General features: G+C 46.5%; 1 protein-coding gene across 1 annotated transcript in view; it reads right to left on the reverse strand.

Annotated features, from left to right (window-relative positions):
• The window catches only part of WDR49 (WD repeat domain 49), a 101,247-nt gene that overhangs the window by 28,076 nt on the left and 57,833 nt on the right, over positions 1–15,338 (reverse strand). The window contains exons 11-12 of the mRNA XM_083739273.1: positions 7,044–7,174; positions 4,568–4,666 (exon numbers count right to left, since the gene is read on the reverse strand). Coding sequence (XP_083595399.1) covers positions 4,568–4,666; positions 7,044–7,174 — 230 coding nt within the window. The remainder of the gene's footprint in view (positions 1–4,567; positions 4,667–7,043; positions 7,175–15,338) is intronic.

Here is a 15,338-nt window from a genome sequence, read left to right on the forward strand (position 1 = left end):
GTTTCTTAATCTTAGTTCCTAACAACTTCACACTGATTATCCCCAACTATCTATCTGACTCCACCTGACAATTCCTCTCTCACAATACAACTCGACCAACCCACGGCCTGTTCCTCCCTCTTCCTTCTTCAATTCCCAAAACTCAACTAACTTTCAAAACCTCCCTCTCTAACTTTTACTCCTCCCTTGCATTCCCACTGGCCAATCACATCACACTCATTTAACCCTTTCCTTATGACCCACCTAGGAGGCAAATGCCACAGGCTCCCTCATATATGACTACAAAATTGTGCAGGCATACAACCAGATTTTAGGAAATGGCTATAATATTGATATGCTCTCTCATATTCCCAAGCAGCGAGAGATTCTAGGGACGACTGCACTTCGCAGGGTACAGCTTCCTTGGAATCAAGGTCGATGGAGACTATGGTATCTTTAGGATATATGGTTTTATTTACACAAATATACCACCTGAGCATGGGACACAGGCGCTCACAACATTAACACTCCCATAGATTTTGCCCCCCCCCCCTTTTAGGTTTCCAAGGGAGCCCCAAAGACCAGCACAGAGCAAGATATGCTTCTTTCTCCATCTCCCAACATTTAGCTTCTAGCTCTCACAAACAACTCTGTCTATTGTTCTTCTAGGTAAAAGGTAAAGGATCCCTGGATGGTTAAGCCCAGTCAAAGGTGACTATGGGGTGTGGCATGTTGGGATTTTGCCTATGTGCAACTTCCCACAGAGGCAATTAAGAGTTGGCCAAAGGCCAAGAAGACTGAGCAGGGGGAGTTATTGTGCCTAGAGATATGGGACCTTGGATAAAACTCTGCTATTGACCGAGGTCTCCACATAGGCATGATGGTTAATGACCTTTCTTGGCTGGATAGTTGGCTGGTCAGTGTTGTGTTGTGTTCTGAGAGTTGTTTGGAGTTTGTTAAGAGAGAGAGTTTAAGATCCATGTCTGTATCTTGTATGTAGTAACTTGTAAGCCTGCTGTAAATAATAAACACCTCTAAGTAACCAAGTTACTAGTAGCAGCGTCTTGTTCCTGCCTCATCCTGCCTGCCTGCAACTGATTGCTTCTGGAAGTCTGTGCATGCTCTGCTATATTCAACTGGGTCTGGCTAAGATCCTGCAACAGGTTAAAGTTGTGAAACACCAATATGGCGCTCATCTTGCTTCAGGCAGAGGGAGCCAGTGTTTGTCCACAGGCAGCTTTCCGGGTCATGTGGCCAGCATGACTAAACTGCTTCTGGCACAACGGGACACTGTGATGGAAACCAGAGCGTATAGAAATGCTGTCTACCTTCCTGCCATAGTGGTACCTATTTATCTGCTTGCACTGACATGCTTTCAAACTACTAGGTTGGTAGGTTCTTCTACCTACTAGCCAGGTGAGGAAAGGCCTACCCATTTGTTTCTACAGCAAAGGAGCTCACTCTTTTAAGATGAAGCTCACTCATCAAAGATGCAGATGTGGAGCACTTAGCTGAGCAGCAAACCTTGACAAAGGGACTAGTTTGACCCCTATTTTATAATAGGGGTCAGATTTTGGGCCAGCACCAATGGAGTTCTCATAGGACTCCAAAACATGTTATTGTAATGATTCAGTTACAGATAGGTAGCCGTGTTGGTCTGCCATAGTCAAAACAAAAAAAATTCTTTCCAGTAGCACCTTAAAGACCAACTAAGTTAGTTCTTGGTATGAGCTTTCCCACCACCCTTCTGAGTAATACCCCTCCCCACCTTCTCACTATATAGACGGGTCTGGTAATTTCTGTTTCAGTGTATCTGAAGAAGCGTGCATGCACACGAAAGCTCATACCAAGAACTAACTTAGTTGGTCTTTAAGGTGCTACTGGAAAGATATTTTTTGTTGTTGTTTTTATTGTAATGATGCTGGTCTAGAATACAACGGCCTGATGATAGCCATATCCACTGAATTGGGCTGACGGATGGTCCTGTTAAGGTAAAGGTAAAGGTACCCCTGCCCGTACGGGCCAGTCTTGACAGACTCTGGGGTTGTGCGCCCATCTCACTTAAGAGGCCAGGGGCCAGCGCTGTCCGGAGACACTTCCGGGTCACGTGGCCAGCATGACAAAGCTGCATCTGGCGAGCCAGCACAGCACACGGAAACGCCGTTTACCTTCCCGCTGGTAAGCGGTCCCTATTTATCTACTTGCACCCAGAGGTGCTTTCGAACTGCTAGGTTGGCAGGCGCTGGGACCGAGCAGCGGGAGCGCACCCCGCCGCAGGGATTCGAACCGCCGACCTTTCGATCGGCAAGCCCTAGGCGCTGAGGCTTTAACCCACAGCACCACCTGTCCTGTTAGCTCATTACAATCTCCAAGCTGCCTTTTAGGTTCTCGAGCGTTCGGGAAATCTTCCTTCAACAAAGTAATTGCATTCGTATCCATTAGAGTTTGTTCCTGGCACATCTAGATAGATCTAGGGATTATTTATACAGCGAAAATTAGGCATTCTCCCATTTGGGTGTTTAAAAGGGAGGAAGGGTGAAACCTCCTTTCCTGTGGCTGACATAGAAGCAATAGATCAAAAGTGCCCTATCATATCATTCTGCCTAGTGTTTTATAGGCAACCTAGGCAACAAGATTTCAGAAGATTAAATATATATATATTTCCTTTTAAAATTTGTCTTGGGAGAAGTGTCAAGAAACCTAAATAAGAAACATTTAAAAACGATTTGTCAAAGCCCTCTGTAACGTTAATTTCTCTACCTGCTACAGAGCCCCTTTCTGCCCCCCACCCCACTTTATCCGCCAGTATTTCTCCCATAATGGAAGCTGTGGTTTGTAGAGGAGGGAACAATTACGCATTGCCTGCTAGCACAGCGCTTAATGTATGATAACCATTAGAGTGTGAAGACTTTCAACCAAATGAAATTTTTCAGGTTATGAACAGCCTCAAAGGAGGGGGGCAGGCAAGCTCTGCAAGGCTCTGTTCCGGGAGGGTGGCCTGCAATTATTTATCACCCCTCACCAAAAGAAGACGAAAATTAAGGGAATGTTCCCTGCTGGAGGTAATGATATAAAGAAATGCTGACGTAGATCCGGGACAATAAACAGAAGCAATAGCCTTGAGAGCGATGGGGAATTAGCGAGCCCCATCCCAAAAAAGAGCAACCTCGCTGCCGAGGCTTTGTCACTCTGACGCAGCGAAGGCATAAACAATCCCAGAGCTGGAATTCATTATTAGTGATTTCATAGATCAAAGTTTTTCTAGCCTGGTTGATCCCACAGAATGAGAGACTTAGGGTGCTAGGAGGGTGAAAACAAACGATCATTTACCAAGTGGATAACTTGTTCGCAGCAGCTTTTCAACCACATGGGGAACTGATTGTCTGTAACATCCGCCCATATGATAAGGAGCATTTTGCCACCACTCCTGGCACCAGGGGCAGATACTTGTCAAATTATTCTTGGACTAATAGTGCAGATTATCAGCTCCATGTGCAGCTTGTTATCCCAGGGAATCTTAGGATCTGTCTTCTCCACACTGCTTCTCCCACACCCTCGGGATAAAGCGAATGTCCCTTGGGGTGACTATCTAGGTTTGTGGAGAGGCATGGCTCCAGTCTAACCTGTCTTGGTCCACCTCTGTGGAATCAGATTCCACTGGGTGGTCTAGAACAGTGTTTCCCAACCTTGGGTCTCCAGCTGTTTTTGGACTACAGTTCCCATCATCCCTGACCACTGGTCTTGCTAGCTAGGGATGATGGGAGTTGTAGTCCAAAAACAGCTGGAGACCCAAGGTTGGGAAACACTGGTCTAGAAAGATGCCTCAGGCATCTTCAGTACATTCAGAGCTAGGGCCATGGTGGGCAGTTTCCTGCTTTGTGGAGGAATTGAAAATGTGGACCATGCGGGTGGCAGTGTACCCACCAGTACCTGTTACAGTGCCTGAAAAATGTCTCAATAAGTATCTCCACAAAAACAAACAATGCTCAAGAGGCTTGCGGATTTTCTTGTTCAGTGCATTAGATCAGACTCTCGCCTACACTCAACTTGCTCCACTTGTCACTGGATCTCCACATGTCATTGGATGCCAGGATGGGGCACCCTCGTTCCCCATCTATTCTGGACAGAGGAGAGATGCAAAAAGGTTCTCTCTGTGAATGAAGCTCGGCTGATAAGGTGCCTTCTCCCATTGATGAGACTGCTGGTGCTGGGTTTGGCATCATTTTTGCGACCCTGTCTCTTTTTCTGCTGTTTCATTAGCAACACTTTTGTGCTATGCCACAGCCCATGGCAGCCATTTTGTGACTGGCACTAATACACCCAATACGCCCAGTGGCCCAAAAAGGTTGATGACCCTCTGGTCTAATGTTCTTGGGTGCTCCTTGCATAAACCAAACTCCAAATAAAGGTTCCTCCTGCAGTTTTGTTTGTCAATGTCACTTCCCTTCCCTAAATTAAGGAAGACAGAATCATCACACTCCTCCTAGGTCCTAGTGCTCTCCATCTCCACAGAGACCCCACAGCTTATTTTTTCTTGCTTTTTTTTGGCTCTCATTAAATTTGGGTTATATGATGGTTTCACGCTGACCTGAGCTGGATTTCAGTGATCTCCTGGAATTCAAGGGCAGCTTAGAGCAGGCGCTTTCTGTGCTGTTATTCCATACAACAATGTCACCATCAGAACTCCCTGAAATAGACAATGAAAAGTCGATGCACTTTCAAGGTGGGCTATAATCAAATATGAAATTTTGTAACGTGAGTTCTTTTTTTAAAAGTGGGGGATGTGCTGTGAAAGTGCAATGTCTTTTTGTGGCTTCACAGGCCTCTGGGGAATACAAGCCAGAGCTGTTAGAACAACAGCAAGGTCTGATTTCAAAGAAAATAAAATAAAATTCTATTGTACAGATGCTAAATTAAGTCATACAGCCTATACCTTGTATCACCCAATCTTATTGTCCCATCTGATTTCTGTTTCCAGCATTCAACTTTCCTTATCAGGTGAACATTTCAATGCCATTTCCCTTAAACGTTCAATTGTCTCAGATTCCAAGCTTTGGGCAGTATCTAATGAAGTAGATTCACAAAAATTCCAGCTTGCACAATGGAACCACCAGAACAGATTTAGAACAGAGGCATGCAGGGAACGGAGGTTATGTGGTATGGTCAAAGTCATTGCATTAGTAGATCTGCTTTGCTGGATACTGCTCTTTGTGCTTAGCTGTTTGAAAGGTACTGAACAGCAACTGACTTTGGATCAAACATCAGCTTCATTTGCAAAGAGAATCTATAATATATAACAGGTCAGCTGACTCAGCATTTAAGCAAGAGGTCGTGGCCCATAGTCCCAGGAGAGACATTGTCTCAGCTTTCAATTTCAAGACATATCATCAAATACTTGGGATACATCCTGATCCTGCCAGCAGGTTGACAAGAAAGGATAAAGTTTAACCAATGGGGTCTCCATCACTGAGAGCATCAGGACCATTTGTAGCCTGATTCTGCCCAGTGAGTGATTAGGAGCTTTAAATTGTGACTTGCTTGGCTCTTATTTGAAGGTGCAGGCAGAACCAAACAATCATATTAGCATAGCTTTTATATTTAAAAACTATTGATTTCAAGCAAATATTGCATCCAACCCCTCCTACTGCCTTGCCCCCTTAGTTGCTTCAACAATTCAGATCATATATTGATTTTGCATGTTAGGTGGAGGTGACCTTTGAAGTTGGCTTGTTTCCACTAACCATAGTCAAGATTAACCACTGTTCGTTGGGCTCAGATGGGTTGTCGAGTTCAAACCCAGTGAGCTTCCAAACTCCTTCTCACAGCCATGCCACAAGAGAGGGGAAAGAGAGAACCTATGGGCCTGAGGGGGGAGGCTAGGCACATTGTAGTAACACTAAACCGTGTGTCCCAAAACTGTGGGTCGTCAAGCAGAGAGCAGTGGTGCTCACTGCGATTGGTAGGGCAGAAGTCCAGGAGTCCAACAGTAGCTGGATTCAGAGCCAATGACAGGTGGGGCCTGCTAATTTGAGTTTTTCCTTCCTCCTCCCCGTTGCAGAGTTCTACAAGGTGGAAACTAGGATGCTGCATCCAAGGTTGCCCCCTCATCTGGTTGTAAGCCTGGCAAGTAGGGTGGGGCAGCACTGAATGCACACTGAGGTTGGTGGGGCAGTGCCCCATTTTCCCTTATCAACCAACCAATGGTGGAGAGTTTGATTGCTCTCCACTACCATTGACTACAGGCTATAAGAATGTTCAACTAGACCTGACCCAAACTTATTGAATGTCAATAAGTCATGTGACAAGACCTAAACCAGGGGTTGGCAAGGCTTACCGGGCATGGGCTGGATCACTCCCATGGAGATCCATGTCTGTGGTGCCGGAAATCGCTTCTGCACATGCTCAGACGCCGAAAAACGTGCCTGCACATGGGCATGCACAGAAGCGATTTCTGGCACCGCAGACACGTGTGGACGTGATTTTCGGTGTCTGGGCATGCACAAAAGCAATTTCTGGAGCTGCAGAAGAGAGTCCCCGCACCGTGCCGGTTTAGCGCAGTGCACAGGGACTCGACTGTGGGCAGCTCGGTTCAAGGGTGGCTCGTGGGCTGGTTAAACAGCCTCCATGGGCCACTTCTGGCCCATGGGCCACAGGTTGGGAACCCCTGACCTAAGCTCATTCCAAGTTAGGAAAGCTTTTCAGCCTGAGCACAAAGGGGTCCCACGCCTCTCTCTTGATCTTCTCTGGCCACATCCAGACCCACCTGGGCATCTTCTATGAATCTCATTCCACTGACTTGGTAGGAGCTTTCCCCACCCAAAGCCATGCAGGAGGAGGAGGAGGAGGTGGAGGATCAGTCCCATCATGACACACTTGATGACACACTTTCTGTGTCTGCTTCTTAAAAGATGTCATTTGTCTGTGTCTTGTAAGTAATTCAGCTCTGCCAAGAGCTGAGTAGCTAAGCCAGGCTGGACAGGATCATCTCTAGCCATGCGTACAGATGACGGGGGACCCAACTGCTAATCTCAGGATGATCTATTGGGCAATAAACGTTCCACTACCTGTAACTAGAGTCTGCGGGGGCAGAAACGCCGCACATAAGATGTCGTCCTGGTGCCGAGCTCCTCCTTTCCATTCCGAAGGCTGAACCAGAAACTGAGTCAAGCTGCTCAGGCGGAAGACAGTAATTGTCCTAACGAGAAAGACAAGAGCAAACAAAGCAGCCTGAGCGAACTCCAAAGTCACAATTCATTTTCCAAGCCGAGGCTCTGTGTTTATCCCTCAGGTTCAGGTGCCTGCAGCAGAAGACGGATTCCAGAGGAGTGGAAATGTTTTATTTATTCCAAAGGTAACAGTGCTAGTCCTCAAGCGTATATAGAGAAAGTTTTGGAAATGGGTAGTGTCAAAGAAACCAAGCCTGAATCTGAACAGGGTTTTCCACTGATCAGCAGAAGTGAGACGGAGGCACAGCCTGTGCAAATACAGGTCCACATAGTTAACAGATATCCAGAACTGCAGACTAATTTATTCCCCAGGGCTGGGATGAGCTTTGCAATTTGCATGGCAAAGGAGCCTGTAAAGGGAACACACTTTTGCTTTAGCACCCAAGAATCATAACTAAATTGTAGGGGCAGGAAGCTGTCACCTAGAGCAGGGATGGGGAACCTTTGGGTTTGCAATAGCTATTGGAATCCAAATCCCATTAGGCCCATGATCAATGGTCAGGGATGATGGTTGCTGGAGAGGTATACCATATTTTTTGCTCTACAAGACACACCAGACCACAAGACGCACCTAGTTTTTGGAGGAGGGAAACAAGAAAAAAAATATTCTGAATCTCAGAAGCCAGAACAGCAAGAGGGATCTCTGTGCAGCGAAAGCAGCAATCCCTCTTGCTGTTCTGGCTTCTGGGATAGCTGTGCAGCCTGCATTCACTCCATAAGACGCACACACATTTCCCCTTACTTTTTAGGAGGGAAAAAGTGAGTCTTATAAAGCAAAAAACTTGGTAGTTCCCCATCACTGCTCAAGTGCCTCCTTTACTGCATTGCACCTTCTCGCATGCCTGTTGTCAAATCTGCACACAGTTGCATGGCCGGGGGTGGGGAACCACAGTGAAGCAAATGCCATGCCCAGTAGAGTCAAATTCTGTCGCTTGTGAAAACAATTTTAACTGAGCAAATCTACGTATCACGCATAATGTATTCTGCCTCTACTAGCCATGGGGGAGTCTCAGTGCATTATGAAAAGTCCCCAGCCCTGAACATTCATCCCCTACTCTTGTTTCTGAGTTATTAACAGACAGGCAATAATCTACATGCACACTCTGGCGCATACCTGCCAAATGCCCCGGGGGGAAATGGGACATTTTTTCACATGTGACCACGGCAGCTATTTTGGGTGCCAGAATTTCACACACACTTGTGCTGTGCTCTTAGCCCCCCCCCCCCACACACACACACAAAAAGCACTTTTGGGAGGGCAAGAGCAAGGTGCAGGTCATGTGACTCACCCAGGAGTGCATCCGAGAAGATGTGCGTCCCAGTTTGGGATCTCCAAAAGTTGGGCGATATGCTGGTGGAAGGGACATCCCCATAGCATGCCACTCTTTGAGTCCTTGACACAGAGGAGGTGTGTTCCATTTTACCACTAGAACATACTACATCCCTCCCACTGCTGCTCCCCCCCCCCCTCATTGCCATACCACTGGTGACACCATGCCTCTCTCACTTATGTTGTGTGGCAGTGCCTGCAAAGCACAAGATTTCACTGAAATCTCGTACGCTCTGTGAGTCCTCACCAGAAACTGGTGCCACTGCCTGCATGGGCATTGCCTCTTGGGCTTCCAGCACTCGGGGCAGGTGCCTCACCTTATAATACTACTAATAAGAATTTATTATTTATACCCCGCCCATCTGGCTGGGTTTCCCCAACCACTCTGGGTGGCTTCCAACCGAATATTAAAAACAATATGGCATCAGACATTTAAAACTTCCCTAAACAAGGCCACTTTCAGTTGTCTTTTAAAAGTAAAATAGTTGCTTATTGCCTTGACATCTGCTGGGAGGGCGTTCCATAGGGCAGGCGCCACTACCAAGAAGGCCCTCTGCTTGGTTCCCTGCAACCTCACTTCTCGCAGCGAGGGAACCACCAGAAGGCCCTCGGCGCTGGACCTCAGTGTCCAGGCTGGATGATGGGGTGGAGAAGCTCCTTCAGGTATACAGGACCGAGGCCACTTTGCCTCATACATGGGCCAAGCCTGCTTTGACAATGCATTCCTCATAGCACCCACCTGCCTCTCCTATAGAGCAGAGATAGAGAACTTCATGCCAGATGCAGTCACCAGGGGCTCTCCTCATGCCACACACAACTCTCTTCCCAAGCTATGCTCCTTTCTGGCCCTGCTTTGCACCCTCCTTGAGATCTTATGCTTGGCTGGAATGCATCCTTGAATTCTAAGAATGGATGTGAGTGTGTAGAAACCAGCCTACGGCACAAAGGGTAAAATTTGCATCCATTGGTCTGCCCACTCTTGTCTCTGGTCCCACAAGGGAATTTGGCTCTCAAGCTGGAGAAGATTCACCTGCTGGGCTACAGAGCCATCCTGCAGACCCACATATCTCCCAGAGTGCCATAGGCAGGCTACTCAGACACACTGAGTATGAATTTAGTGCACCATAGTGTTTAGACTGCTGGATTAGGACCAGTGAGTCCAGGGTCCAAGCCTTCACTTGGTCATAGAGCTAATAAGGTGACCTGGAGCCATTTCTTAGCCAAACAAACTTCACAAGGTTGTTGCCTGGACAAATGGGGAGGCCCAAGAACCCTGCCCTCAGAGGAGGTAAATGAGATGATAAACAGTGGGTCGTGCTGTTGACTTTTTCAAAGGAAACTTGACATCTAGAGTGTCTGAGTCAAGATGTCAAAGCCCACTCCAAATACCAGCGTCTGTTTTTCTCTGCGGTGTCATCACGACACAGCAGAGCACATCTAATTTAGGATATCCATCCCCCTCCAACCTCCTGGTCTCTGTGCCTATCTCATCCTCCATTCTCATCTCTCCTTATTCAAATAAAGCAATTTGTGTGAAATCCCCCAAACTTTGGAAAGAGAGCCAGTAATAAAAAAAAAGGGAGGGGGTGACTAACCCTCAAGCAAAGAAAATATAGCACATTGATACATATCTTCGCAACATGAAATGGAATATTTTAATCATTTGTTTCTATTTCTCCCCCTTTCTGTATCAGGCATTGTTATAGAAACTGCATTGTAAGTGTCATTCTGGGATTTTCTCATCCTTCGCCTATTATAGTTCAATCATACTTCCTCGCTGCCAAAACATAATGGCAAAGCTGTCTCCAGTGCAATGCGCATTGTTTCCGACCGTACTAATAGACAAGGGGGATAATTATTGCGCCAGTCTTCTCACGGCAGTGTTATGACGAGCCGCAGTGTTGATTTCTCCCCCACCTTTTTTTTCCTAATTAAAATCTGCATTGGAGGGGATGGGCAGAATAAAAAAGAAAGAAGAAGAAGTGTGGAGTTCTTAAGAAACCCAAGAAGTACACAGGTTTGCGGTTTTTTAACAACCATGAACACGACACAGAGGACAATAATAGGGATGGGTGAATCTGTCAAATTTGGTTTCTCTCCATTTCTCATTTTTCCAATCTAAAATTAAATTCTCCATATTTCCACATCAATTTGCTTTTTAAAAAAATAGTCTCATGAAAAGTCTTCTGCATTTTAGTGTGAATGTATTCTAATATATTTATTTTTATTTATCTACTGCATTTATCTCCCACCTTTTCCTCCATGGAGCTCAGTGAGAAAGGACTTCCTTTTTCTCCAAGTTGCGCAAACCCTGTGAGCTTCATGGCTGACTGGGAATTTGAACACTGGTGTCCCAAGTGCTAGTCCAATAGAGTCAAACCTCGGTTCTCGAACGGCTCCGTTTTCGAAAGTTTTGGCGATCAAACGATTTTCGGAAGGCGAACATGCTATGCAGCTTCCGTTTTGAGTTTCCCTATTGTATTGAGTCTTCTGCTTTCAGTTTTGTGTTGTCAAACGTTTCAGAACAACTGACAACAACATTCAACAACCGAGGTTTGACCATACTTCAACCACTGTACCACACAGCTTATGTTTGTGGGGATTAGGATGTTGGTGTAGAGATTAGAACTGCTTTGAGGGGGGGAGTTACAATAAAGTGGTATAAGCATTTTATGGAACAAGTAAATAAAATAAAAATTTGTCTCCCACTGTAGTCTCAAGTCTGATCAAAGCCCCCATGGTTGCTAACTGCAGCACAGGGCAAAAAGTTTCCCCAGACTCCATACACACCAGGTTCCCAATCTGGATCTGGACCTCCAACTCAAACATTTCATTGTAAAGCCTTTCTTCATTTGGAAGTATTTCTTCCCAACTTTCCATTCCTGGAAAGATGGAAAACTTGTGAAAATACTGAAGAGGTGGAGGGAGCCTCTCATGGCAATGTTTTCTATTTGAGGATAAGTAGTGTTTAAAAAAATCATCCTGTTGCAAAAAACCCTATATCCAGGTGTCAAAAATGAGTAATTTGAGACTGACGGGTGCTGAGATTTAAACTTGCCACCCTGACGCCTTCAAATCGAACCCCAAAACTTGGGACCTAGCAAGACTATTTAATTCACACCAGAATGCAGAGACAGTGGGAGCAATTCCCCCTTCCCACACATTCAGTGGTCCATTCGCCCATCACCAGCAGTCTTGCGTATTCCTGTGTCTTTTTTTATTTCCAAAAATACCTATTTAAATGTGCTTGACTTCAAAGTCAAAAGAGGGTTAGGGAATATATTTTTAGATCAATGTTACGGGGCGCTCTGCTTCTAAACTGCATGTAGCCAGTCTGAGGTGGTTCTGCTTTTCAAGTCTGCGCAAACAGAGAACACCTCTGCCCTGAGGCAATCCCTTATGAATTATTCCTTCAGGGAGAAAAAGGGAGACAGACCTCATAGAAGCCTGACTGGCACAATACTCTGGGGGGCAAATCCAATATACCTAGCGAGAACTGGAAAATGTTCTGCGAAAGTGCAAAATCTGAAAGGTTTTGAATCTATTTGCCCGCCCCACCCCAAGTGATTCCACAACTCTCCACAGGAGACCCAATTGCCACAGTTTTTTGGTTCTTAAAAGGTAAAGGGACCCCTACCATTAGGTCTAGTCGTGACCGACTCTGGGGTTGCGGTGCTCATCTCGCTTTAGCGGCCGAGGGAGCCGGTGTACAGCTTCCGGGTCATGTGGCCAGCATGACTAAACCACTTCTGAAGCAACGGGACACCATGGTGGAAACCAGAGCACATGGAAATGCCATTTACCTTCCCACCACAGCAGTACCTTTTTATCTACTTGCACTGGTGTGCTTTCAAACTGCTGGGTTGGCAGGAGCTGGGACAGAGCAACGGGAGCTCACTCCATCAGAGGTGTAGGAAGGGAGTGCGGTGGGTGCAGTGCTCCCCAGGTGTCATGACTGAGGGGGGTGACAAAATGGAAGGCGAGTGGGCCGCACACCTCGCACCCGGTGGCAGCAGCTCTTCCTCAGCCCTCCTCAGCCATGGCGAGGCACACCCAGCCGCAGCAGCTCCGTTGCTGGGTAATGTCTGACCCGGCTGCGGAGAACAGGAGGAAAGTGAGCAGCAGCTTCCCCGCCCCTCTCCTGCCCTGAACTGTGACACATGGGAGGGCACTCTCTGTGTCCCTCCCCCCTCGGGAGCACGCCCACTCTGGGCAGCACAGGCATTATGCTCCGACGCTGCACTCCGTCGCAGGGATTCGAACCACCAACCTTCCAATCAGCAAGTCCAAGAGGCTCAGTGGTTTAGACCACAGGGCCACCCGCGTCCCTCTAAGAGGATACCCTCTGCAGGTGAGGGTATTCTGCAGATACCGCCTAATTAGAAAGTATCCTGTATGGTGTCAGAATCAGGATTTTAGTGCAGCGGTCCCTCCTTGTGAAGGAGTGGAGACCAGAGGTCCACTTTGGAGAGCCAGGCTGGAGCCATTTTATAAGCTGAAAGCCATCTTAGAGAGCAAACTAAAAGCCAAGTCTCTAACACTTGTTGAAATTTCCACCTTTTGCATATCCTACATCCCTGTTGTCTTTCTGGGTGCCTGTTGAAGATTTCCCTGTCTCAACTGAAGTTGAAGTTCTCAATCCCCAGCCTAGCCCAAGAGGAGAGAGTGACATAGGACTTGGGCGGGGGGGGGGGGCTGATTTGTCTCTAAGATACAGCAGAGAGTTAATTTGTTGTGTCTGAATGCAATAGAATATGGATGAGGTGTTCACACTCTCCTGCCTTGGTTACCTCAGAGTCATATTTAGGATGTATTTTCCCCCTGGAACTAAGGGCTTGCAGAAAAAGAACAGTACCTTGAAATAAGGAATTTTTTTTTGTCACTCTGCTGAGAGAGTAGAGACCAGCAAGCAGAGGTTGAATCCCCTTAATCCTGCCTAATCTATAGTTTATAAAACCACAACACTTATCCTGACTAAAGCAGGCTTTGTAGAGCAAGCAGCGCTGCCCCTATTTTCCATTCTCTTTAAGCATATTTACATTGATTTTTTATTTCCCCTGCCAATAGAATTTGCTCAGAAGAAATGAGGAGAAGCCAGGGTCCACAGCTGAGCAGTATCAGACAGAACAGGCTCGAGGGGAGAAAACCCAGATTTTGATATCATCACGCACTCACGCTATGCTACAGGAGATTTTTAAGACTGCAAACCTCTAGGCACCTTGTTTACTTATTATGAATTTTTAATAGCATAACCGTAAGTGCCTCACACTTCCTGTCCCACTGCGTTTCGCAGCTCATTTGCCCGCTTCATTCTCCCCTCTCATCCCTTAAAAGATGTTCAAGTTCATGATGGACGGACAACTTGTGCATCTTCCAATTAGGCAAAAGACGTTGGATGGGACATTCAGGAAAACAGAAAGTGCACACAAATGTGTCATGTCTAGAATCAGATAGAGACTAATGAGCAATGGCAGCAGTAACTCTGCACATCACCCACCAGTCTCTCCCCTATAAAAAGACCGCTTCCCACTTGTTTGTGCACTTCCTTCAGGTTTAACATTCATGAACTGATGATTTAGATTATGTAGTGTCTTTATTTTTAGCCCTTACCAGGATGTGTTCTTTGCATCCTCATTATCCTTCCTTCTTACTTTTGCTATTTGGAGTCTTTGCGCCTCTGTTCCTCTATACTTGTGGTCAGCAACTAGAAGCCCCCAGATTGACTCCATAGCCTTGAGATACACTGCTCAACTCTTCAATTGCAAACCCACCCATGAGAGATCTGTTCAGTGCTTCTTCTTTTTTCTTAAAAAAATGTTTAGGGTACTCTCATTTTGACTCAAGAAAATCACCAGGAAAGGAAATGAAGCTGCCATCGGAGGCGGTAACAACGAAACTGACCAATCACCATGCTAGAGTCCAACTCCTACTTCACACATTAAACGCTCGCTTTTGTCTGAGACTCAGGAAATACAGGGACAGGAAATGAGACCGCCATTAGGGGTAGCAATGGAACTGGCAATTCACCATGCTATTCAACAGAACTGACGATTCACCGTGCTAGAGAAGAAACTAAAAAAAATTTAAAAAATTAGTTTCTTCTCCTGTTAGATTCACAAAATGTTTAGGGGTATGCGTACCCCTGTGTCCCCCCAGAAAAAAGCACTGGATCTGTTTAAATGAGTGGGCCCTCTGGGAGTGCAGGGAGAGTTAGTGTCATGAACTGGTTGGATGCAGAGGGATGGTGGGAGGAACCAGCTGGAGAACCACCAATGGAAGAAGGCTTAGAACCCAGGAAGTGGTGGTGGGACAATGATGAATGGTTTCAGGGAGAAGAGGGAAAGGACTGGGAAGAGGACATGTCAGCAGCTGAGGAGGTAACAAAAGAGCAGGGAGAGTCTGTGGCAGACAGAAGTCAAAAATCAGTGATAGAAGCTGAAGCAGGAGAGTGGGTGGAAGAAGGCCAAGAGGCAGAGATGAGTCATCTGGCGAAGACTCACAGGTGTCTCCCCTTCCTGCTGCCACAAGCTCCCCTCCCTCTTTGTCTCTCAGAACCAGAAGGGGCATGAAAAGGGTGAAGGAGAGGTCGGCTGAACGCAAGCACTGTCTCCAATTGTTTGGGGGAAAGCCTGGAGACGAGGGGACTTAAATGGATGTGAGGAGTGGAGACTTTCAGTCTTGGCAACTGATTTTCATGGAGGAAAGTCACTGGGAAATGAGCTGCTCTGCTCATTAGGCCTGACCCTCAACCAAGACTGTGGAGACTGAATTTTTGCTAACAGTTAACTACATCTTTGAACTAT

Source organism: Podarcis gaigeae, assembly GCF_964106915.1.
Source record: "Podarcis gaigeae genome assembly, chromosome: 5".
Taxonomy (NCBI): domain Eukaryota; kingdom Metazoa; phylum Chordata; class Lepidosauria; order Squamata; family Lacertidae; genus Podarcis; species Podarcis gaigeae.